The following is a 25,000-nucleotide window of genomic DNA, read 5'->3' as shown; positions in this document are numbered from 1 at the left end:
TGTCATACCCACAGCCATTCGGCAAACCTACTGAACAAGCGCAAAAACTGTTTCCGTATCGCATTGCGCAAAGTTTACAGAGCAGAAGCCCGAGAGACGCGTTTATGTCGTCACCATCGGTCTGAGAGCGGTCAGTTGCTCTCCTGCTCCGTACACCGCAGACGCTACTTTTACTGCTGAATCTTTCCTATATAAGATATATTTCTATTACTATATATACTTTTTTAACTTTATCATTATCCTATTGTGTGTTGTATTGACTTTACAATAAAACATATTATCTCTAACATGTCAAAAGCATCGGCTCTTCAATACAGTTACCCGTCCCCTATCAACACAGTACAATATACTCTGTCATGACAATGAGTATATATAAGAGCCAGAATGCACCCGCGCTGGGTGGAGAGCTACGGTCTTGAGGGTGCTGTGGGTAGCAGTCGTTGGTTGTTATTGTTATCGCCTGCTGTCGTCTGGCAGTCGGTTACGGAAGATAATTTAGCCCTAACGGTGTCATATAATAATCTTACCAATTCAATGAGCTACGCTACTCCACTCTCTACACTCCTGCGCCTGTGTTTGGTTTTTGTGTCAACTTTAGATGGAAATGCTTTAGTGATGCGGTCTATCATCCGTTTCTCAGTTTTAACTGTGGAGAGTTTTCCTTATCAAGCACCACACGATCACGACTCCGGTATGTTTATTAACTTTCATCCCCTCTTGTTAATATTTATTTTTTGTAACCACCATGTAGCAAAGTGGATATGAGCTGCTCCTGTCTCCATCATTTCGCCATTGCGCCCTGTAATCACCCTTTCTAAATGTTGAATCACTTCCCGAGGACTCCTCGAAAAAAAAAAACCCTGACCATCACCATTCCCTCTCACTAACTCCCCTTCAAACTCTTATACATAGAGCGTGTAGCTGCACAAGACGGTGTTACACGTATTCGTCCGCCACGCCCAAGGAGAGCTATAACTCGATAGGTGGAGGTGTATCCATTGCCGTTCTCGGACACCTACCGCTCGTGGTGGCAGCGTCGAAGGCTTTCGGACATGAATTTGTACATGCAACAGTACACTTCACGCAATCCCTTCAACACACACACTGACTTCCCCACATTTTCCACGAGGAAGGAGGGAAGCCGCCACAGAAAGGCCGGACGATCTCCTTCATGCCGGTCGGCATATAGTTGGTATGTATTCTAATTCCAGCCCACTGGCGTGGGATAAACATGTCCCCCTGATTAAAAGGAAAGATTCCATAGCCCATTAGTGCAAAGATAATTGGTACACCGTCAAAAACACATGGGAGACCACACGATACGACACTGTGACCGTAGCATCAATTCCGCACTCGATATAACTCTATCGAAGAACTTCCATGTTACAAACTGGTCGCCACGGTCTGCTCCACACGGAGATCATCGTATCATTTTCATCGATGTATGCCTTGGCCCTGATGGCATGCCAATTTCACTACAATGGACTATGTGGACCCCGTTATCATGGAAATGCGCTAGTTGGAGGAAGTTAGACCGCGCCGGAAAAGAGAGGGGTAGAGAAAATGACAACTTGGAAGATATCCACACACGCACGGTGAAACGTTAGCAACAATTATTAGGGAAGCGACGTTTGCCCTAGTCCCACGAGTAACCAAGACTCCAAAAGCCTTTCTGGCACAGAGAGCGAGCCGAAATGGAAAAGAGAAACAATGCCTGCACTAACACTAATGAGCGATTCGCCTCGCCGCGGAACACAGAATACTAATAACGACACTTGCGGTCAAAAGGTAGAAGAACAAATGCTCAGCGATGAGTGAATCAGATTAGGGTAATTGGAAAATTATACAGAATGTCTTTGCAACACGCCCACTCGTCACCCCAGTCGCTACAGTTGACAACCGAGCAATGAAATGGCGTCGGCACGCTCGTGATCAAGTAGCAATGTATGCAAAAACATCAGCGCGACACTCCTAAGTCTCCCGCCTCCCCTCCAATGCAAACACCAGAAAGAAAGCCAGATGAATGGACTCGACCAATAACCGTGGGAGAGTTGAAGGATGCACTAGGATAGCTTCCGAATGGTGCTGCTCCCCCAGAGGACGAAGTATATGGCACTGCGTCAACCTACCTGAGCCGCTTCGGTAGACGACTGATCCTAGCGCGGTTAAGCCGGAGTCTTATGATGGCAACAACACCCAGAACATGGAAAAGAGGGACGACTGTCCCTCTACAGAAAACTGGAAACACCCATCGGACACTTCGTCCTTCTGATCACTAACAATCTCAAGTAACATTTCGAAACCGATGGACAAGATGGTGGGAGTGAGAATAATAGCTAAGAAAGGGCAGAAGCCGACTAGCAGATAACCTATATCATCTCCTGGGCATGCGGCAATTGGCGACATGCTTCAAGATCACACTTAATTAAATTGCCGTCACAGCACTGACAGCGGACCAGTCACTTTTGTTGAAAGCACAAAATCATTTGATACGGCAGACCATAACAAATTTATGAAAGAAATAAGAAAGTTGGATGCGGAAGGCCCACAGAATGGCTGGACGGCTTCATTTCTCCCTGAACGATTAGACAGAGGTCGCTTAAAGAAAGTATTCTCCCAACGAATATTCTTCACTAGAGGAGGTCATCAAGAAATAGTCATTGAATCGCTTACCTTCATCACAGTCACTAACTCTCTTATTTGGTGGCTTCGGGAAGTCCTAAGCTGTTACCACGGTTTCTTTGCCGATCATCTGACAATCACGTGTAGGAGATCAAACAGGGAAGATATCGAGCGCACTCTACAACAAGGACCGAGCATTGTGGCCAGAGTGGGTCATAAATCCTTCAAGCAACTAAACGTGTATAAAACGAAACATACACTGTTCGGAGGGCTTCTAAGGAAACCATCGATCCTGATGATAAACGGCACGCCCATGGGTGAGGAGAGAAATCTGAAAGTGCTGGGTATCACCCTGTAACTTCGTTGGGGCTTCTCAACACATGCAGCGAACGTGAGAGAGACCTACAAATATGTGACCAGCACAAGTCGTGGGCCTATGCTCGACAAAATGTGCACCAATCAGGAGCACACTTCTTGCATTCTACCTCGCGACGTTCCGTGCTAAAATTATGTGTGGCAAGGGTTTACAGAACCGTGATACTGCATCCAACCAACAAGACAAAGTAGAATACGCGGAAAAAAAATAAAGCATGCCACATCATATCCGGAATACTCAGTGAATTCCACGCGTACGATGCTCGCCTTCAAGCCAACTTTTTCTCTCTTCGTGAGGAATTACTGATCCGCGGCTTACGATATCTGCTTACTTGCGAAACACACGGTGAGGAGCGCAAGGGATGTGCAAACATTGTATGTCACCCACCGCATTCCCCCCGTCAAATATATCGCACAATCATGCAGAAGCTCTTCGCTGTCGAAGTAGATAGACAAAGAGAACCGCTACCACCAGTCACCCTAACTTTCCCTCCCAGTTTTTTGGTTACATATAACACTATCATCGGATGTGCATGCCGATTCCTAGGACGGCGTTCAGCTTGAATTATGTAAGAAATTGATTGTAAGGCACTACCGTGCAAAGGGAACCCAACTAAATTCCATGCCGCATTTTGAAGTATGAGCAGACGGATCTGTTTCCTTAGGAATAAAATCAGGAGCTGCCTCAACGACATATAGGAACGACAATCCCATCTCGACGGTTCACTGTGGAGCCGGAACAATAGCCTGTAGCTACCGACCCGAGTGCATAGTAATGTTCGAGGTTTTGCATAAAATGATAAGCATATTACAACCGAAGGGAGCTCATCCGTGTAAAATGTCTCTTTCTACTGACCGGCGGTCGCTGTTCGAGGCACTACGAATGGGAAAAACAGCGGTAAAGGCAGGAATTTTGCGGCAGACTTGGATAGCACTCTTGGGTATCGGATATCATAGCACCAGCATCTGCCTTCAGTTTATTTTTGGACATTGTGGTGTAGAAAAGAATGAATTGACGAACACAAAAGCGAGGGCACATGCAAACGTTCCTCAACAAGACGTTGGGTGAATACCCGACATCACTGCCTTGGAAAAGTGACACCTCAGGGTGAGCAGAGAGAAACTGAAGACACACAGGTTGGAAATGACCGGTGAATGGCAACCAACTAAAGAAGATTTGCCACTAAACCGATAGAGCAGGTGAAGTCGCCAATTCCGCATTGGGACATCGAACACATATGGATGGTTGCTGCGGAGGATAAACAAAACAGTTCCTAACAGGTGCAGATGGTGTGAAACCCATCTCTGCGCACACTGCGGGAAAATAAATTCCGATAGAGCTCACGTAGTGTTTCATACGAACCGAATGCACGGTGCACCCTACCATGAGGCATTGCGCCGGTTGAAACGTGCTGCACACCCTGGTGATGCTGGCCACATCAAGGTGGTGTCAGAGTCCAGTACCCCGTCTCATCGGGGGAAGCCAAGAGCCAGCAGCGTTCTTCTCATGGGGAACAATGCTTTGCTTCGGCTACAGCGTCATACAGCACAGGGATCAGCAGCGTCTTTCTGGGACAGCGTCTTTTATTTGTCGGTCCCTGGGCACGTGGCAAGCGTGCCATCAGCAGTATCACCCGCACATGCTGCAGAACTTGGGGTGGTGCCTGAAATTTCACCCTATAGCCCCTGCCCCCTCCACCGAAGTCGTATGTGCTCATTGTCTGTAACAAATCCTATGGAAACAAAGGAGGGCTCGCATGGCCCAAAACTCGATGCCTTCACGGCAAAACGAGAAAGTTAGACGATGAAATGTCGGAGAAGCGGAAAGAAGATGAAAATATCAAACAGCACAAATGGGTTTGCGCAGCACGTGGCTTTCAATCAAAGAGTGCATGTGTACTAACATTGTGCAGGCCACAAAAACACTACTTGACCAACGACAGTCCCTTTCCACCCCACACTGGCGGAACCATAATCCACACTGAATATGATAAAAAAACACACTCCAGTGAGGAATCTGTGGGTTCAAATTGATTTAGCAGAGAGGCCCGACAATACGTCATGGAATAAAGAGCAGAGGTCAGCTTTAGCACATCATTCCAGTGGTGGAGAAACGGATAGGCACACAAAGTGAAAACCGGCCGCATCAACCCAACACCAATGAACAAAGTGATAACACCACCAGTTCAACCCCTGGAGAAAATGAAGCGATATATGGACCTCGCAGCTATATATTTCACACGGAAAATTGACTAGTGATAAGTCACGGGATGAAATACTGCGAAGTGCAACCGCAAACGGGGTCGCGAGGAATAAAAAGGCAACGAGAACTCGAAGAGAATGCAAGTATTCCAACGAAGGGCTCCCGAGCGACGGAAACAAGAGGGCATCCAGTGAACGACCCAGCAGGCACATCTGAGCCGCTACAATGCACGCAATGTGGCTTTGTATCACAATCAAAAGGGGGAACAACACCAAGCACCAAGATTCAGTACCGCAGAGGCCATCCCCTGGATAGTAACGCTGGTACAAAACGGAGCCGTTCCATCACAGAACAAGAGGTATCCCTCATTTGGAACACGGTAACTATAGGTCTAAATGACACCTGTTGCACGCAATGCCGTCATACGCATGTATCAAAAGACAGCCTGATGGAGCACTTCGGGGGAATGCATAGACAGCATCCCTTCTCCGTCGCAAAAGAATCTCCACCACCGCTCCGGAGCTTCAACGTCAGAGGATTTCATCTACACTTCACGTTCGTAAACCGAAATAAGACGTCCCACTCAACATCAGGTTCATCTATACATCGCCATCAAAAACATGAAATCTGCGTTGAAAGGAAACATACACACTCCAACGAATGCGAAGGGAATCCCACCCACATACTCGTGCGCTCAAGCCTAAAGTGCTCCGCAGTCACTTCGGGCTTGAGGGCGAAAATATGCAGAAGATAGTGTTCACCAAGAACCTTGCACAATTCCTCCTAGAAATTGAGAAACCCCTCATTCTCTTCCAACATGTACTTTCTTCATTCGAGAGGAACACCCCTATAAAGGAGAATAGACTACACAAAAAGCTGCCCACTCCTCTGAATGAAAATTGTAAACTCCACTATGCTCTTCTACGTTTGGCTCAAAAAACAAAAAAAAAAAGAGGCAGAAGCCTTTCACTCGCAAGTAAACTGTTTTCGCCATTACGGAAGACCGAGGACTAAAAGCTGAACGTTTGCAACTGGTCACGCATAACTAGTTCGGACATAACACGAAACAGGCCTCTGTCAAAAAAAAAATATGGTACACTATGACTTGAACGGTAATGTGTTCATGCGTCATCCCCTACATAAAATGATACAAAAAATAAATGAATAAACGCCTCTCCCCTCTATTGAAATGCGGATATTGTTTCGCTACTTTCCAATAACTCTGGAGGTTACTTCACCTTGGGAATTTACTGGATTATCATATTTCTCACTAAAGGTTCATTTTTCTAATGCAATCAAATCGGAAGCTTTATGCGAGATTTCAAAAGTGTGGCAGCCAGCCTTACGTAACATTTAGGAGCTCCTGAGTACAGGTGCCTCCACGGCTGACTTGACTTCAAGGGTTACCGATCTTTCTTTGTATACATGGCCACAGTCAGGCTGAAAACGGATTTATTCTGTTCCCACCTCTAGAAATGGCGTGCCATAAGACAATTAGGTATCACTGGGATAAATGGAATATTGGAAGTTTAATGAACTTTCGGTGTGCTGATGATAATTACGAGGGGAAAGTGGCATCTATTGAACTGTAAAAAGAGGCTTTTTGGAAATCGGATATGTGCAGGCCAGACTCGGACTTCCTTCAGTGATAGTTGTCGGATTGAATGGTTGAGGTGATAAACCAGTTTTGGAATTCATGGACTTCATGTTGTTGCACCCATTTCAACGCACCAATCACAGCCAGGCACCCCGCTCCCACCGCCCTATAAAACTATGCCTATATTAAAGCGAGTGCACCACGGTTCTACTGAAGTAGCGCACTGCGATGAACACACAATCCTACACATCCTGTTCCAAGAGAAATACGAGTTTTTCTTTTTAATTTGAGTGGAAAGAACAATCACGATACCGGTTCTAAACCAGTTGGCTAAAAGATCCTCTCATGTACTACTTGGGCGTATTTTAAAAGGGAAAAGACAAAAAAACATGGAGTGCACTATTACTACCTTAGTATCGCACGTGATCGAGTGAATAACTGAGAGCTACAGAAAAAAATGTGCTCCCATCATCCTCTTAATGCTCCAAACGTGTGTCAAGTATCCTCTTTACAGATGCAGAGTCAAAGAAAACGTTTTAGCTTTACCTGTCATGTTTGCCAGGTCAATTATCTGCACACATTGTTAGGAGGCTCTTGGGTTTACCTCCAAATATTGTATGATATATCTTTTCCATGTTGATTGGCATGAAATATTCTGCTCCCAAAGCAATTGTAATCTCTCTACATTTTCCCAAGTCACGATCCCCATACATTGGTACACATTTCCATGTGGAGTGCTACGAAGGGGATGGTCCGTGGAAGCACCTTTTACAGCCCGCCGAGTGTTGGTGTTCAAAACTTCTAACTGGGAAGAAGAAGTGCGCCACAACAGCTCGCCACCACGGCATGCCGAGGACATTCGAAGTTCCAATGTCGATAATGGGAATTCACAACCACAAGCGTATATTGAATAGAGGAATTTTCATTTTTGTGCCAAATCGCATTTACTTCATCAATAACCGTGAGTTTCTCCTTACTCGCAGAACATGCGTGTATTTTGACACAACAGCCAATACCTTTCCAAAAAAAAAAAAAAAACACATGTACGATGGTAGGAACCAAGTGTTCGCATTTATGCACCATCAAAACCTCTTATTCAGTAGAAATAAAAAGTTTGAAGGAAACGAAAAGAAAGAACCAAATCCCTTTTGAAATGAACATTACTTTTGCGCCTCTCTAACATATCGGTTAAAGCCTCTCTTCTTCTTAATCTTTTCCCAACTACACGCACCTCGCATAATAGGGCTAAGCGACTGCACCGTGTGTAAAACGATGGAAATTCGCATTGAAGTGCGTAAGTTCGTGAAGGAAACAAAAAATAACTGACATGGACACACTCTCCATTACGCCGAGAATGTATCAAAGAAAATATATACACATACGTATGCACAAGCGCGGCATACGGGTATATAATATCACGTGATGATGCAGAACTTTCAAAGCATCAACAGCGTACACCACACACTATAGAGAGAGATAGTCATGCCTTTCTGATCTTTTCTTTTTTCACTCAATCTTATCATTCCACATCATTTCTTCCAATAGAACACGATGGTATGGAGTAATAATGTGAGGTGAAGCACATACATATGATGTGAGAAGGAGAGGTGTGACACTGTAGTGTTTCATCCGAAGGAAGAGTTAACAAATAACATATACAGTAGCCACACCTCCCATATTGTGCACATAATGCCTCATGGTATGTTATTAGTATGTACAGGGGAAAACTATGTCGATATATTATGACAAACCTTCACAGCCACAAAATATACGGTTTGCATTATTCTCACATTTCTAGAAAAGCGGCAAACACAAAGGAGCTTATTATAATATTCCTATAAATTCCCCATACGTGTGCAAGCTGTCCCCTCAGCATATAATATATTGTGATATGGTGAGCATAAACCCCCCCCCACCAGTGCGACAAATATGAGATATATGTAAACATCAATAAATAAATATACACTTGCCTCTTGGACATATTGGATGTCATATACATGGGAATCTCACCCAAAATAAAGGCGTACAACATATATTATTATAAAACACAATGGCATGCTATTAATTTTATTCTTCCATGGAACAATTGCGGCGTAGCATAATAACCGAGTGACCATACACACACATCCAATAAAACGCTCCCCGTCACAACGTGATGCAAAATAGGAGACTACACACATAGTAAAAAATGTGACCCCAACAACTCGACTCAACGTAACACAACACACATACACATATACAAGCACACACATATGACTTCTTCAAAAGTCCCTGAGCATGAAATTCCAAGCATCAAGGTTCAGCGCCTCGGGACGTAAAGTGCCCCTCGAGCCCCACGGTCGTGGAGCGTGCCGCTCATGCCAGCCCATGCATGTACTCTCGTTTGGAGAGGGACAAAATATTATTGTATTGTATATAAATATATATACACAGAGAGATAGGTTTGGTTCACAGAGTTGGTGGCACTTACACATACACATAGAAACACAATGCACCAAAAAATAATTGAAACATTGCCTCATATATATATGTAGTACCACACAGTGTGACGCGCAACAATACAGACAAAAACATACACACACATAGAGCGTATATGCATGCGCATTGTTGATGCAAACATAATATAATACCTCTCACACCTCCGCATCATTACATATATTTTATAAGTAATGAAATTCTTCCGTTGCTTTTGTTTTTTGTTCAACGCGTTCAAAACAGATCTTGTGAAAATGAAGGTACTGGGCGCCGACAAGGGCGGGCAGAGCCCACCAGATAAGAGAAGTGGCGATTCGAGATAATATTCGTTTCGAATATGTTTTTTTTGTCTTGAGCGTGAACAGACAACTGGAAGAGACGGAGGTATAAAGAGCATTTATATACATATATGCCCGCACACAAAACACGTCTCACACAGAAACACAAAGTAATAAACATACACACGCATATGTAGTATCATTATACACCTTTGCATTCCCTTCAACGTCAGTGAGCCATATAGAGATACACACAAGCCGTGCCCACACACTTATATAAATGAATATTTATATATATGTGGAACACGCTTTACATGTACACTATATTTTTCCCTATACTTTCTCTTTTTGCTTTTTGCTTTTACGGGCACCCGGTCTTGGGACTGGTTTCTGGCTTAGAGGCGTTCAGCCGAGAACCACCGTGCGATAGCGTCGGAGCACTTGCCCTTCGACAAACTCCAGAAACCAGAGGCACGGCATGGGAGTTCCTCTCGTACTACCCCATACCTCCCTCACGATGCCTGCGAGATCCCTTCACAATCTCACAAACACATAAAACACGTAATAACACGCTTTCGCACATAAAACACGTAATAACACGCTTTTTTACATAAAACACTTAATAACACGCTTTTTCAAAATAAAACACTTAAAAACACGCTTTTTTACATAAAACACTTAATAACACGCTTTTTTACATAAAACACGTAATAACACGCTTTTGCACATAAAACACTTAATAACACGCTTTCGCACATAAAACACTTAATAACACGCTTTCGCACATAAAACACGTAATAACACGCTTTTTCAAAATAAAACACTTAATAACACGCTTTTTCAAAATAAAACACTTAAAAACACGCTTTTGCACATAAAACACTTAATAACACGCTTTTTCAAAATAAAACACTTAATAACACGCTTTTTCAAAATAAAACACTTAATAACACGCTTTTTCAAAATAAAACACTTAATAACACGCTTTTTCAAAATAAAACACTTAATAACACGCTTTCGCACATAAAACACTTAATAACACGCTTTTTCAAAATAAAACACTTAATAACACGCTTTCGCACATAAAACACGTAATAACACGCTTTTTCAAAACAAAACACTTAATAACACGCTTTCGCACATAAAACACGTAATAACACGCTTTTTCAAAATAAAACACTTAATAACACGCTTTCGCACATAAAACACGTAATAACACGCTTTTTCAAAATAAAACACTTAATAACACGCTTTTTCAAAATAAAACACTTAATAACACGCTTTCGCACATAAAACACGTAATAACACGCTTTTTCAAAATAAAACACTTAAAAACACGCTTTTTCAAAATAAAACACTTAATAACACGCTTTTTCAAAATAAAACACTTAATAACACGCTTTTTTACATAAAACACTTAATAACACGCTTTCGCACATAAAACACGTAATAACACGCTTTTTCAAAATAAAACACTTAATAACACGCTTTTTCAAAATAAAACACTTAAAAACACGCTTTTGCACGTACAACACTTAATAACACGCTTTTTCAAAATAAAACACTTAATAACACGCTTTCGCACATAAAACACGTAATAACACGCTTTTTCAAAATAAAACACTTAATAACACGCTTTTTCAAAATAAAACACTTAAAAACACGCTTTTGCACATAAAACACGTAATAACACGCTTTTTTATATAAAACACTTAATAACACGCTTTTTCAAAATAAAACACTTAAAAACACGCTTTTGCACGTACAACACTTAATAACACGCTTTTTCAAAATAAAACACTTAATAACACGCTTTCGCACATAAAACACGTAATAACACGCTTTTTCAAAATAAAACACTTAATAACACGCTTTTGCACGTAAAACACTTAATGACACGCTTTTTCAAAATAAAACACTTAATAACACGCTTTTTTACATAAAACACTTAATAACACGCTTTCGCACATAAAACACGTAATAACACGCTTTTTCAAAATAAAACACTTAATAACACGCTTTCGCACATAAAACACGTAATAACACGCTTTTTCAAAATAAAACACTTAAAAACACGCTTTTTCAAAATAAAACACTTAATAACACGCTTTTTCAAAATAAAACACGTAATAACACGTTTTCGCACATAAAACACTTAATAACACGCTTTTTCAAAATAAAACACTTAATAACACGCTTTCGCACATAAAACACGTAATAACACGCTTTTTCAAAATAAAACACTTAAAAACACGCTTTTGCACGTACAACACTTAATAACACGCTTTTTCAAAATAAAACACTTAATAACACGCTTTTTCAAAATAAAACACTTAATAACACGCTTTCGCACATAAAACACGTAATAACACGCTTTTTCAAAATAAAACACTTAATAACACGCTTTCGCACATAAAACACGTAATAACACGCTTTCGCACATAAAACACGTAATAACACGCTTTTTCAAAATAAAACACTTAATAACACGCTTTCGCACATAAAACACGTAATAACACGCTTTTTCAAAATAAAACACTTAATAACACGCTTTTTCAAAATAAAACACTTAAAAGCACGCTTTCGCACATAAAACACGTAATAACACGCTTTTTCAAAATAAAACACTTAATAACACGCTTTCGCACATAAAACACTTAATAACACGCTTTTTTACATAAAACACTTAATAACACGCTTTCGCACATAAAACACGTAATAACACGCTTTTTCAAAATAAAACACTTAATAACACGCTTTTTCAAAATAAAACACTTAAAAACACGCTTTTGCACATAAAACACGTAATAACACGCTTTTTTATATAAAACACTTAATAACACGCTTTTTCAAAATAAAACACTTAAAAACACGCTTTTGCACGTACAACACTTAATAACACGCTTTTTCAAAATAAAACACTTAATAACACGCTTTCGCACATAAAACACGTAATAACACGCTTTTTCAAAATAAAACACTTAATAACACGCTTTTTCAAAATAAAACACTTAAAAACACGCTTTTGCACATAAAACACTTAATAACACGCTTTTGCACGTAAAACACTTAATGACACGCTTTTTCAAAATAAAACACTTAATAACACGCTTTTTTACATAAAACACTTAATAACACGCTTTCGCACATAAAACACGTAATAACACGCTTTTTCAAAATAAAACACTTAATAACACGCTTTCGCACATAAAACACGTAATAACACGCTTTTTCAAAATAAAACACTTAATAACACGCTTTTTCAAAATAAAACACTTAAAAGCACGCTTTCGCACATAAAACACGTAATAACACGCTTTTTCAAAATAAAACACTTAAAAACACGCTTTTGCACGTACAACACTTAATAACACGCTTTTTCAAAATAAAACACGTAATAACACGTTTTCGCACATAAAACACGTAATAACACGCTTTTTCAAAATAAAACACTTAATAACACGCTTTTTTACATAAAACACTTAATAACACGCTTTCGCACATAAAACACGTAATAACACGCTTTTTCATATAATACACTTAATAACACGCTTTTTCATATAAAACACTTAATAACACTCTTTTGCACATAAAACACTTAATAACACGCTTTTTCATATAAAATATCTATTCATTTGAATCAATTTAGCGGAACTTGTTTTTTTCTTATAAATGTTAGGTTGCATTGCGCTTGTGTGGCTGAATATGGTTTTTTTTTGTTGGGGGTGGGGTGCGAGGGTTTGGTGAATGTGAGTTTGTCGTTGAAGAAGGAGATGAGAATTTTTTTTTTTGTCATTTGCTCTTTGTGATGTGAACATACGGCGCGATGGTCTTGCTTTTTATTAATGCAGAAGCATACCTGTCTTTTGTTTATTCTCCGTGTATACGCGAACCTGTTGTCATGTACGAAAAACCAAATGTAAGTAACTTGGAGTGGGTATGCACACCGCTGAGTGAACCGAAAACGGGGGTCGTCCCCCGTGTGCCTTCAATATTTCGTGATGGCGTAGCTCCCTTGTTAGACGAACGTGCCACCGGATAGGTCATCACAGGCCACGGCATTTGAGAACCTTCTGCATCGCAGGGTGGTTTCCCCGTGGTTGAGAGGCACAGCGTGCGGGGCTACCGTAGGAACGGAGCTCGAGATAGATTTTTCTCTCCGAAGGGAAAAAGAGTTATTTTGGGAAAGACGCTGAGTTATCGAAGGAGCAGATTCACGTCACAGAGACAAAGCGTGGATTCTAGCAACCGACGGCGGTGCGGGTCCTCTGAGATCGGAAGGGGTTGGAATACTGTTCACTTCTCTGCTCAAATGAACTTATACAAAGGGCGGGTGTCAACTGTGGTTCCCGGCTCCGTAGTTACAGGGCTAAATCCACTGCGGTGCCAAAAAGCTTGAAAAAAAAACACAATGCCGCGCGAAGATGATAAAAGTAAATCCCTACCGCCGGTGGCGGACGGCCAATCCCTTCTTAGGACCTTAAAGAAAGGGCCGGGAACTCAAACCGACTTGGCAGAAGATCAGATGTGGCGAAGGTTCCTCGCGCTAAGTGAGACCGGATGGACGATACATCTTCAGTTTTTCTACGGGTATTGTAGAGTGCGTGTTAACGAGCCTGGAGAAAGGTTTTCCACGGAAGTTTGAAGCAGCAGTCAATACACCAGAACAAAAACTGTGCCACCACGGCACATTGATCTGCTTACGTGTATTGCAGCCTCAAAAAGAATGGTGTGGCAGCATTCGTAAGGGCATCCGCAGATACAAAATACGTGGGGCCAAAGCCTACGATATTGGTGGCTCAGACCTTATTATTGGAGAACCACGGAGCAAGGCAGACTTGCCTCACTTAGCACGCGCAGGATGTGGGGAGTCCAAGCCATTTGGCAGGATTAACTTGGCAGTGAAACTGCACAAGCACGCATCGCTTTTTCAACCTTTCCCCGGAACAACACGCCCACACTAGCCCATCATGTGAGTCAATTACACAAGATACGACTCGAAATTAGACATAAGAAGTGGTGACGCACACAGAAACAAGGAGGCCCTCAGTGAATAGACGTCGGGAGCACCGCCCTCACTGCGGTGGTCGGCTTAAAGGGTTTAAAAATCACAAAAATCACTGCAAGCAGAAGTGTTCAGACAGTCCGCTACCCCCAGACGGGCTGTAGCACGATTCATGCGACGTAGTATTCCCAACACGAAGTGGGGTGCTAATCTCTTTCCTTGAGATAGCCCGGCGCAGTTCCACTGCATCCCGCGCAACGACGGGCCGGGATTCTCTTCCACATCACCGGACAGCAGCATCTTAGTGCGGATGATACTGCTGATGGCACGCTGTCACGTTCCCAGGGACCGACAAATGAAAAACGGTGTCCCAGAAAGACGCTGCTGATCCCTGTGCTGTATGATGCCGTAGCCGGAGCACAGCAGTGTTCCCCATGAGAAGAACGCTGCTGGCTCTTGGCTTCCCCCGATGATACGGGGTACTGGACCCTGGCACCACGTTGATGTGGCCAGCATCACCAGGGATATACGCAGTTTGAAACGAAACATGACGACGTTGTGCTCACAACCCAACGCCACTGGGCATCGAAAAAGTAGCAGGAGGAGGAGGTCCCGATTGCCACCAAAACAACCGACAACCTCCAACAACACTTAAGGCCCGTAAGGAATGCTACACACACCCTTCGAGTGCCCTTGCCTAATGACCGACTGGGAAGGAGCTAGCACCAATATCGTAGAAAAAGAAAAAGCACGCACTTTGGAATGGTTCATGGAAAAAACTTTTGACATTACTGGGGAGCTCCCGTTCGGCAAACACGGTTCCGAGGAGAAACACTTGCCGATGAGGGGAAAACTCGGCGCCCCTCGGATCCAGGTGCTTCTGCCTTTGTTCTGAAGTGAAAAAGGGCGGTGGAATATCGGAATGCTTGGGGATTTGTATTCACATAGCGCTCATAGGCGGTGCCAACGGAAATAGGATCAGGCACGGTTCTAAACAAAAAAAGAGCTGTGCAGGTGTGGAAGATAAAGGCGGCAATGTTTACAAGCTCCACAACATTCCCCTCTCTAGTGCCGAAGGTGGGTTAGGCTCGGGTGCAGGATGGAAACACCCGCTGTACATGAAGGGTGATTTCAGCACTCACATGAAGAATCGCAGCGGTCTCGATACTGTTTGTAACTTCCGCCTGTGATGTGGGAACAAATAGTCCAACGAGGAGGCTACGACGAGTATGTCTATAAAAGGATAGGAAAATTTGGAACCATTTGATACCAGCGTGTCATCGCACATCCGCTCGTTCGCTTGGGTGCCCCGCGCTGCCAAAACCAAAGAATGAAAAGAAAAGTTGACTCACTCAACATGGCAGCGGCGCCACTCAGTGAAGTTGCCGCGGTTCCTTCTCCGTCAAAACAATCGAACCAGGAGAAAGCCATCGCCACGGAAAATGATTGCGCAGTTAGAATTGAAAAACGGACGGTCACCTTCCCCCCTTTCGGCGGACTTTCTCACTGCGTTAATCCTAACGGAAGTGTTTCGCTCCCGCAAAGTGTCAAAATTTCACCTATTCGTGAAGCGCGTTCGGGAGGTAACGGAAAAAAAAAATCAAACTCGGAGGCTGAAAAACCAGTCATGTCATATAGAAGACATCGTTCGAGGCTCAACCCTCCTCAGGACAAAGGTCAAGACGGCTTACTGTGAGATGGCACATGTAGACTGAATGCCTAGAAAATGGAGAAAAATGTTCACTCGTTGGCACCAAACTGAGGGAGTAATTGCACTCACTCGCCCAGGGCCAATTAATTACGGAACGCCGGTGTCGTTCCATCGTATCACTAACACTGGAAGTCAACGAAGGATTCGCGGCAGTCGCAAAGTTCAAACCATCAGCAACCCATATGAAACTTCAACGGGGGGTGTCCGTCCCCCTGCCATGGGGCCCTCTCGTAGACGCAGCCAGATTTCACCTTGCTCAGATGCGGTGTAAGATTCTCCATGGAGTGGGAAGGGCGCAAGGATACATTGTAGCCGAACGGGGGTGAGGTAAGGCACGACCTAAAACAGCGCAAGAGGAAACACGCCCCGTATGTCCGGGGGGGGGGGGGGGGGGCAAAGCGGACGGGCCGCACTCGCCACGGTTCTTCACTGTCTGCTAAAATGCGGAGTGCGTGGGGGGCGTCCCCGACGAAAGCGCCAACCTGCCACTTCATCCAGATTGCTAGGTCGGAGGATGGGACGCAATAGATCCAAGGCGTGCGCCCACACCCGGCCGTGGGGGAGCAGCGACACGCACCAACGGCAGGTTCATCCAGTTGTGTCCTCTATGGTACTGCCTCCGAGACACTATCTCACCAAACGTAAAAAGTCAATTTTGGCTTCAACAGGAAAGGAAATGCCAAAAAGTTGGGAAACTAACCATTCGCAAGGCAAGGAAAAATTGCTCCTCAAACGACATTTTGAGGTGCAGAACCATGGCTCCCTTACCTGGGGAGGGAAACATAGTGAATTGGTCATGTTATAAAGGGCATCGTAACGCCCACCGGTGGGTGTGGTGTAGCGTTCCCACGCTATATACGGTACGCGATGTCGGCCGCTCCGACACGGACGACAAAGACTTCTTGGACTGATCGAGGCCAGGGATGCCAGAAGGTGCAAGGCATCCGCCTTTACTGACCTGTGCCTCTCCTAAAAGTTATGAGAGCGGAGCCCAAAGTAGAAAGAGGTCACTCGTTCATGGATGTTTGGTCACTTCTAGACTACGTCCAACATTGCTTACCTCGACTGGGGCTTCAACTTGTCTTTAGCCGACGTATGAAAGCAATAAATGAACAGGCTGAAGTTGAAGCAACCAATACATCAACCATGACACAAGTTGGAGGAGCACGCATGACAGATACTATTACACTCGCCAAAAAAAATACTGTAGGCTGGGAGGGATCGAATACACACCAAGAAAAAAAAAATAAACGAGAAACCGGACGACGAAAAAGTGCAACTCCCAAATTTCTTGCGACAAGGAGCGTGCCCCGGCCTGATTCGGTGGAGGAACCTTCATCCGTCGCGGCTGCATCCTGAGAAAGTTCCGGACCCTAACCCACCCAGCGTGCCATTGGTGCGGCGAACGCCAAACAAGAAAAACCCTGTTTCCCACACCAACGAGGGCGAATGCGTTGGGACATATCGACAGACTTACCCACCCTTCTGGAGACTCTCGTTGCCCACAAAAATCCAACGGAACTGCCTTTTCTTTCCTCGCGCATGTCGCACTGATCCGTGGGCCGTGGTAGAGACGGCAGAATTGCGGACACCTGGGCTGCTAGCAGTATCTGACGAAGGGGCAAAATCCAGAGTTTAGTACACTGTCCATCAGATTCTGTCGTATGGGAAGGGATCTGTTTCTGCCCATCGCCACGGCGGAGTGGCCACTCCGCCGCCGCACCGCTTTTGGAGTCCTAAGCAGACGCCATTTAGTACTAAAACACCGCCTGCGTTTCGTCTACTCCGACGAAACCTGCTGCATGGCGTGTCCAATCACATAGTTCTGAAGCCGGTTCCATGCAGGCCACGCCGTTTGACCCCCTCCCTCCCCGGAGGCGCATGAGCGGTGGAAGGCTTCCGCGGTTTAGGATTCAACATCGGCATGTTGGTTTGGATTGGGCAAAAGTCTTTGGACCTCGCTGGCAAGAAAAAAACGAACGCTCGGGCGGTATGTGCTCTCAACCTTTGTGTGGCGCGCAATTTCGTTGTGGCTTCGCGGGCGTGTAGAGACGTTTTTCGCCCCACTGGGCGAGTGGAAAAGAAATATGCATTCAAAACCCGCGCCCCCACCCAAACCTTCCTCCCTTCTCATGGAGGGGAAGCAATTGTGTTCGTAGGCCGGGTGTAGGGGCGCCAAACTCGTCGTACGCTTGACCCTCCAAAACCTTTGCGACACCAGTTTCCGGCTGTTTCATCTAAAAGGTGGCATAACAAAGGATGTAGCTGCTCATACACTACCGCAAGAAGAGGGGAAGAGACGCTGATTGAAGGCATTCAACGTTAGAACTTGGTCTATTTGTGCGGACCGGAGAGTGAGTGACACTGTTAAAAAAGATGTCAGCAACGAGGGATATGGAAAGCAAAAGCGAAAACAGAAACAATCAAAAAAAAAAAAGAGCACTTTATTTCCTTCCTTGACCACAGCACTTTACACACGATTAGGTTTTTACTCCTCCGCCATAATTCGAAGGGTCACCCGTAGACACGGATAGCTTCTCATCGATTGCGCAGGGTGGTTGCTACAACATGCGAACATCTTGTGAGAGGAAGTGCGATGTGAAAGTGTGCGTAAACAGGGGAAGGCAAGATAGGTTTGAGCGTTACCCCCTTCCATATAAGCGCATGGGAGTGTGTTTTACGAAGTGGGCGGGAATGTTGCAATCTTTCATCGGAGGTGAAGGAATGTGCTGAGCGATCTAAAAGCGCGTGCCGGGTCAACTCCCGCTTTACCGCCTTCACCTGTAATATTCAGGTGGATCCCAGACAAGTCGAAGGGAACGGGAAAGCCATCCTTCTTGAAGTTGAGCAGCGGCAACACCATCCCGTTGATCAAATCACGAATTTTTGTGTTCATTGTACTTGAGTCCAGGCCATCGATACGTGAGGATGTGACGCTCACCGTAGCATCAATGGAATCCAACTTCGCATGGGCGATGCTGTCGACGACAGCGATATGCGCCGCCCGGACGGACACGTTCATTAACATACTAAACAAGGGAATGGGGTCACCACCCCTTGGCAACAGACCCACGGCAACGTCAACGCCCCGAAAGTTAACTGTAAACAGTTTCTTATTCAGGTATTTCAACCACGGGGCTGTTTTTAGTTCAAGTGAGGCCTCAGAGGCACATCCAGAGCAAAGACTGTCCAACTGATGATGCGCGGCCTCGCTGGAGAGAACATATTTCAGTGGAAAGGGCACGCGGATCCTCGAGTGGCCCTTTTTAATCAGCAAGCGGAATACATTATTCAAAGCCGTATACGAGGAAACAACAGCAACAGGCCAGTTTGGAAATGGCTGGGGCGGAGTAAAAAGCTTTCTCGTCAGCGTTGATTGTTTTGTGGTGCCTGGAAGAACGGCCAATGCGAGTCTCATTTGTCCATTTTTGATTTTCGGATTACCTATGAAGACAATTGGGAACATATGGGATATTTCCCTCGTTTTGTTGGTCAAAATGGGGTTCACTGCAGTAATTATTTGCTGCTCGAGTTTGCCTAGAATATCCTTCTTAAATAGATCCTTGACACTACCACCAAGCCACTTGGGCACCTTTGATTTCCCTTCACCGATGAGAGTTATCGTTGGGTCCCCGATGTCAGTTACCACACTAACCACACCTACGTTTAGTGGTCCGCCGCTTGCAGCAGACACTTCGAGCAACAGTGTCATACTTGCGTTGCGTATTTCCATTTGTGTCGTCCCACTGCAAGGATATACATGACACCAAAAAGAGTGGTATGAAAAACGCGTAAAAGGCACAGTAGCGCTTACGTTCCAAAACTTCAAAATCATTTTATTTGGTTCCTCGAATTTAACTGTCGCGCTCCCAACCGTCACGTCCCGAATATGAGCCTCCCCTAGACTTAGACCATTAACCTTTTGCTCGGGAATGGTGAGATTCTCCATAACCTTTTCCGACTCTTCCACAAGTGTGGGTAATGCTGGCGTAACGGCCGCTTCTTGAATGGCAACCTTAACGCCCCCTGGTTTGAGTGCCGGTCTCGTAAAGGGACTTCTTGACCGTTGCCCAGAGCTGATGATACAACACAGAAGTGTTAGAACGGAATTGAACAGCACCAAAACAGGTACGCTCGATACTGATGACATCGTCGAAGAGAAATAACACCGAATCCTGCTGAGGATAGAGTTTGTACCTTAAATTAATATTGGTTACACTTAGAGCAACTAAAGTAGAAAAACAACATAGCAACAAAGATGTGCGGAGTGTAACAAAACTGAAGTCGATGGAGGCGAGTGGTCTGAAAAACGGATACTTAAAAAATAAGAGTGTGGAGAGCTGATACTCGCGTCGCGAGAAGGGACTTCTGACAGAACAAAAAAAAAAAGCATGCGTATGGACAAAGCAACGCCCACTCCAGCATTGAGATTGGGGATACTTTGCGACTGGTATGTAATGAATGCCCGCACACGTTTTATCACCAAGCAAACTTCTACAGCCTCGAACCACTTGGACCCATAGCATCCTGGCGCCGCTTTCGTACATGCACTCTCAATGCAGCAAGGTTCTGTCTTGACGACGCGCCGCGCAACACTGTGATATGGCTTCTTGAATGCACATACTTGACTTAAAAAAAAAATCTACACTTTCAAACCATTTCTTCTCTTAAAGGAGTATACAAAGTGCAGTACAACCACCGCCAAAGGCCCAAAACATCCTAAATGGTTGCCACGTTTGTGTTGTTTCAACCCAACAACCTGCGTAATGCGTCCGTGACCACAACTGAAACTTCCTCTTCTTGTGAAAAGATGTCTCCGATGATACATCTGTTTAATGCAAACACACACACACACACACACACACACACACACCAACACACTGCTTCCGAGGCCGACATAGTGACAGACGATTACTGTGCGCCGCTGTTCGAACGCATGTTCGAAGCGGCCGCTTACACAGGTGTTTCAACTGCAGAACGATGCTTTAATTCAAACCAACGTGCACATCACACATATTTTACTCCACTTCCACAGCCGGTAACATGGCTACGAGCTATTCTGCATAACTGAGTAGTGCTGGTAAATGGTGAGCGCATCAGTGGAAGCAAAAGACATTTTAGGATTAGGGTTGGCGGCCACACTGGTCGCGTGACTAGTGTTTCCACGCCCAACAAACTTTATGGCGCAATAAGGATTAGCTAATACCAAGTGAGCAGACGTTTTTTAACCGCAAGTATTTCTTTCTGTTCAGATATTCATTTCTATTAGTCAGTGACATCTATATGTCTGCATTTCCGCGATGGGATCTCCGAGCTTCCATCTTCTGGTTCCTTCCCCTCCGTAGAGACACCAACAAATCACCAACCGATTTAAATTGGGTAAGCAAAGGCCCTTTCAATCAGTAACAAATTGAGGTGGAGGAACACTATGCATTCTCCCCTTCTCTGGCAACGACAGAAAGTACGAAACCTACCACAACGCATACCGGCAAACAGCTCCTGAAGAGCGGGCTAGGAACAACTTACAACACCAGAATTGAGCCATGTGCTCTTTACACAACTGTTGGCTAGCGTCAAGTACAAACTGAACCAATGACAAAAAAAATTTGTTACAGGCAGTTCTATTTGTACACTGAAATTCTCTGCGAACAAAGATTTGTGTAGCACTCGACAAATGCCAGCTTTAAGCAAACAAGTTCTGCACTTGAATTGGGAAGATTAGCTACAATAATACGGTTAGCAGAAGGGGGAACATTTTCCTTTGCATACTCCACCGCAGCGGTGACCGGCGGTGGGATTAAGTCCCACACGGATCACATTTTCTCTGTCGCCACCCCAAGCGGCGATGTGGAGGGGAATCGAGTACAAGCGAAGTGAAATTCCAAGGGTTGTCGTTGAGATTTCACTTAGCGTCCGCACAGTGTATTCGAGATCACAAAAGCGTTAATTGCGCAGTATGCGCACCCCAATAGAGGCATTCCTGGTCAATTCTCACCAGTTAGGCGCGCTACAGTGGGGGGGGGGGATGTGGATACCCAACATAATACAGAGTTGAAATTGTTGCTAGGCAGCAGTTACGGTTAGACAGGAAATCGCGTTACGAAAGTAATTCCGGAGCGGTTTGAGATAGAACTATCGTTCCAACAAGTTAGACATTCTTTCCCCATCAAGCCTTTATTGCATTTTCTCATGCACCACAGAGCACACAATAGCGGACATTCAGGTGCGAGCAGAAGCCAACGGAGAGCGACGAAAGTTATCAATGCACAAACACAGAGACATAACAGATTGTCAACCCTTCGTATACATTTTCCCCACAGTGTAGCGCACATATGGCTGCAAAAGTTTGTAAATCCACTGGTGTGAAGATACACCAAAGCAAAACGTGCCTTTCATATATCAGTCTGTATTCAATTCGAAAGGGACTGTCGACTGTTCGCTTAATTGAAACTCTCCCACGCTTGCAAAAAGGTGTTCGAAGGAAAAATAAACGAGATTTTGAACAAATTTCATAGCGAGTAACATTGTTTTTTTTTTATACACCAACACTACGCAATCCCCATCTTTTCCCAAGGAATCCTTTACATTAGTCACGAAATTGTGCAAAGGTGCCTAAAACCATTCAACGGGAGGAAAAATGAGGCACTTGCGTACAACCAACACATTCCGACATCAATACTTAACTTTGTATAACAAATATACTACATACGGTCAGTCTCCCAAACGTGAGCCATCGAGGGAAGACGCTTCAGAAGCAAATATCGGTTTCCATCAGCACGGCGCAAAAAAAAAAAAAACACGGTACTAACCATATCAGTAGGCACACAGATGAATAATCAAATCGTTAAGAATAAACTCGCTTACCGTTTCGATTATGTGCTAGCATTTCGGCGGTATAAAGATATTAAGAACATGATGGCGAAGTACACGAACTAAACAAATCCTGAAGGTACTAAAGAAAAACGTTTGCTGCCAAGAAAAAAATGCCAAAGCAAATTGAACCTGCACCTCAACAACTCTCTTGACAATCTTCCCAACGAACGCAACGGCCAACGCATCCTCCTCTACTACTTAATATTTTACCCTGGAAATGGTTTGCACACAGGCGCAGAGGTCCGGAGAACAAAGTTTAGCGGTGCCACCTGTGTTTAAAAAAAGTCCCCAGCAAAGTCTTCCTTCACAAGCGATACGGATGGCAATAACGGCAACAGCTTATGCAATCTGCTTTATCACGGAAGATAAGTAAACATCGACGTGCATATTAATCATCTAGCGAAGTGACGCAAAGTTCATAAACAATGCGACCCTGTTGCCAGTGAGTGCGCAAGCACGACTTCGCAATAGGAAACTATTCGTGACATTATAAGTGAACGTTAAGCCCAGTTGTATATAACAAAAATTATCGATCTTCAAGTATACAATCAACCGCAAATGAAACTGCTAAAGAGGTGCATCCTCTGTGTGTCTATCATATCCGAAAGTGTTTTTGACCAAACCAACTGTGCCAATAATGGGCGTAAACGAATCGCACAATCGGATGCTCTTCGCACACAAAGTCCCCACCGCAGTTCCAAGAGTAACCAATCCAATTAGCCAACAGCACATTTAAGTAAGTTACCTCACCCTTGTCAGCACGATGGCCAGTGTGCAACAAGCGGAATTTGTGCCCGTACAAATGCGAAGGTCTCAACAATCATGTACCGTAGAAGACTCACTTGTGCTGTCGGGCCGTGCGAAAACTGTACCGAACCAAGAGCAAACGAACCCTACAAACCCGCTGCGGCGCACAAAATACGCACCCATGACGCCGACCACCGCTCCTTGGGACAGCATTCAAAGCGGGGGGCAAACCTACTTACAAGCAGTGAAGCGAGGGGTAGCGGCACGGAATAGCGTCCGGGTCGCCTCAACACGACGCACAGCGGCATCCAAAGCACGCGGACCCCGGACGGCCACGTTGAACACCCGCAAAGCAACGCAAGGTGGCTCCCGGATCGGCAGGTACGGTCAACCAACGAACTAAAGAGGATTCGCGAAGCTTAGGGCACTGCCTTAGTTCCCGCGCCGTAGTGCCAACCACGTGCGAACCGTAGGGTGTTCACGGGCCCCGTATTACCCTCTTCACGCCGAGGGGAGAGGACAATGTCCACACACCGCCGCAGGTACTGACGATGGTGCGCCGAGGCCGACCCCACCTTAGACAGATGCGACATTAACAAAAGGGTCTCCGAGCAGGGGCAACCGTACGGAGAGCGCCGTCGAGTTTTCGGGTGCTCAGGAGGTCCGCTCTTCTCGCGGAGGCCATGGCGTTACGTCACCACAAACCGCTAGCTTGGGGTTGGCCACCCTCCTTCCATTTGATTCCGTCTCTTCGGCCTCTGCGCTCGGTGGCAGTAGGCGGGAGCTCGAACGTCACTGCAGCGTGCTGGAGGACGAGCCGACGGTTGGCGTACGGAAGGGCGGTAGTGGTTGCGACCGTCGTGGAAGATTGCCGGAGGGAAGTTGGCTGCGCGGCGCTGAAATACATATGTGCGCGTGTATGAAGATCGGATGGATGCGGTGAGGCGTTGACGCCGCGACCGCCTTAGCGAGACCTCAACGGCGCACGGGCGGTGCGTGGGGCGTCTTCAGAGGCAGTGGAAGTATCTACACAAGCCGTTTCTAGGTGCCGGGTCTTCCCTTGGGGATCGTTCAGCGCCAATTGTTACGCGAGACTGGGGGGGGGGGGGGGGGG

At 45.0% G+C, this 25,000-nt stretch overlaps 3 protein-coding genes and 3 non-coding genes across 6 annotated transcripts, besides 8 other annotated features; 2 read left to right on the top strand and 4 right to left on the bottom strand.

Moving 5' to 3' along the window:
* Positions 1–25,000: part of a sequence feature (sequence corresponds to BAC RPCI93-25D22) that runs on past both edges of the window.
* Positions 1,003–4,416: a mobile genetic element.
* Positions 4,417–4,637: a mobile genetic element.
* Positions 5,268–5,954, top strand: Tb927.7.6880 (hypothetical protein; the record flags this gene model as incomplete). Its single annotated transcript, XM_841215.1, has 1 exon — positions 5,268–5,954. The coding sequence occupies one exon, from the start codon at positions 5,268–5,270 to the stop codon at positions 5,952–5,954; it is 687 nt and encodes a 228-aa protein (XP_846308.1).
* On the top strand, positions 7,431–7,949 carry Tb927.7.6870 (hypothetical protein; the record flags this gene model as incomplete). The annotated part of the gene is made up of 1 exon (XM_841214.1): positions 7,431–7,949. The coding sequence occupies one exon, from the start codon at positions 7,431–7,433 to the stop codon at positions 7,947–7,949; it is 519 nt and encodes a 172-aa protein (XP_846307.1).
* Tb927.7.6869 lies at positions 9,061–9,196 on the bottom strand (the record flags this gene model as incomplete). The annotated part of the gene is made up of 1 exon (XR_002990057.1): positions 9,061–9,196. It is a non-coding gene; the product is annotated as an rRNA large subunit epsilon (M4) (ribosomal RNA).
* Positions 9,515–9,592, bottom strand: Tb927.7.6866 (the record flags this gene model as incomplete). Its single annotated transcript, XR_002990056.1, has 1 exon — positions 9,515–9,592. It is a non-coding gene; the product is annotated as an rRNA large subunit zeta (M6) (ribosomal RNA).
* On the bottom strand, positions 9,914–10,096 carry Tb927.7.6863 (the record flags this gene model as incomplete). Its single annotated transcript, XR_002990055.1, has 1 exon — positions 9,914–10,096. It is a non-coding gene; the product is annotated as an rRNA large subunit delta (M2) (ribosomal RNA).
* Positions 14,760–15,079: a mobile genetic element.
* Positions 14,827–15,079: a mobile genetic element.
* Positions 16,641–16,661: a sequence feature (GC_rich).
* Positions 18,974–20,416, bottom strand: Tb927.7.6860 (expression site-associated gene (ESAG) protein, putative; the record flags this gene model as incomplete). Its single annotated transcript, XM_841213.1, has 1 exon — positions 18,974–20,416. One exon carries the CDS (start codon positions 20,414–20,416, stop codon positions 18,974–18,976), a length of 1,443 nt encoding a protein of 480 aa, XP_846306.1.
* Positions 21,108–21,147: a microsatellite.
* Positions 24,983–25,000: part of a sequence feature (C-rich) that runs on past the window's edge.

The sequence above is a fragment of the Trypanosoma brucei genome, chromosome 7, assembly GCF_000002445.2.
Source record: "Trypanosoma brucei brucei TREU927 chromosome 7, complete sequence".
Lineage (NCBI taxonomy): Eukaryota > Euglenozoa > Kinetoplastea > Trypanosomatida > Trypanosomatidae > Trypanosoma > Trypanosoma brucei.
The sequence above is the reverse complement of the archived record's forward strand: the minus strand, read 5'-3'. Positions and strand labels throughout refer to the sequence as shown.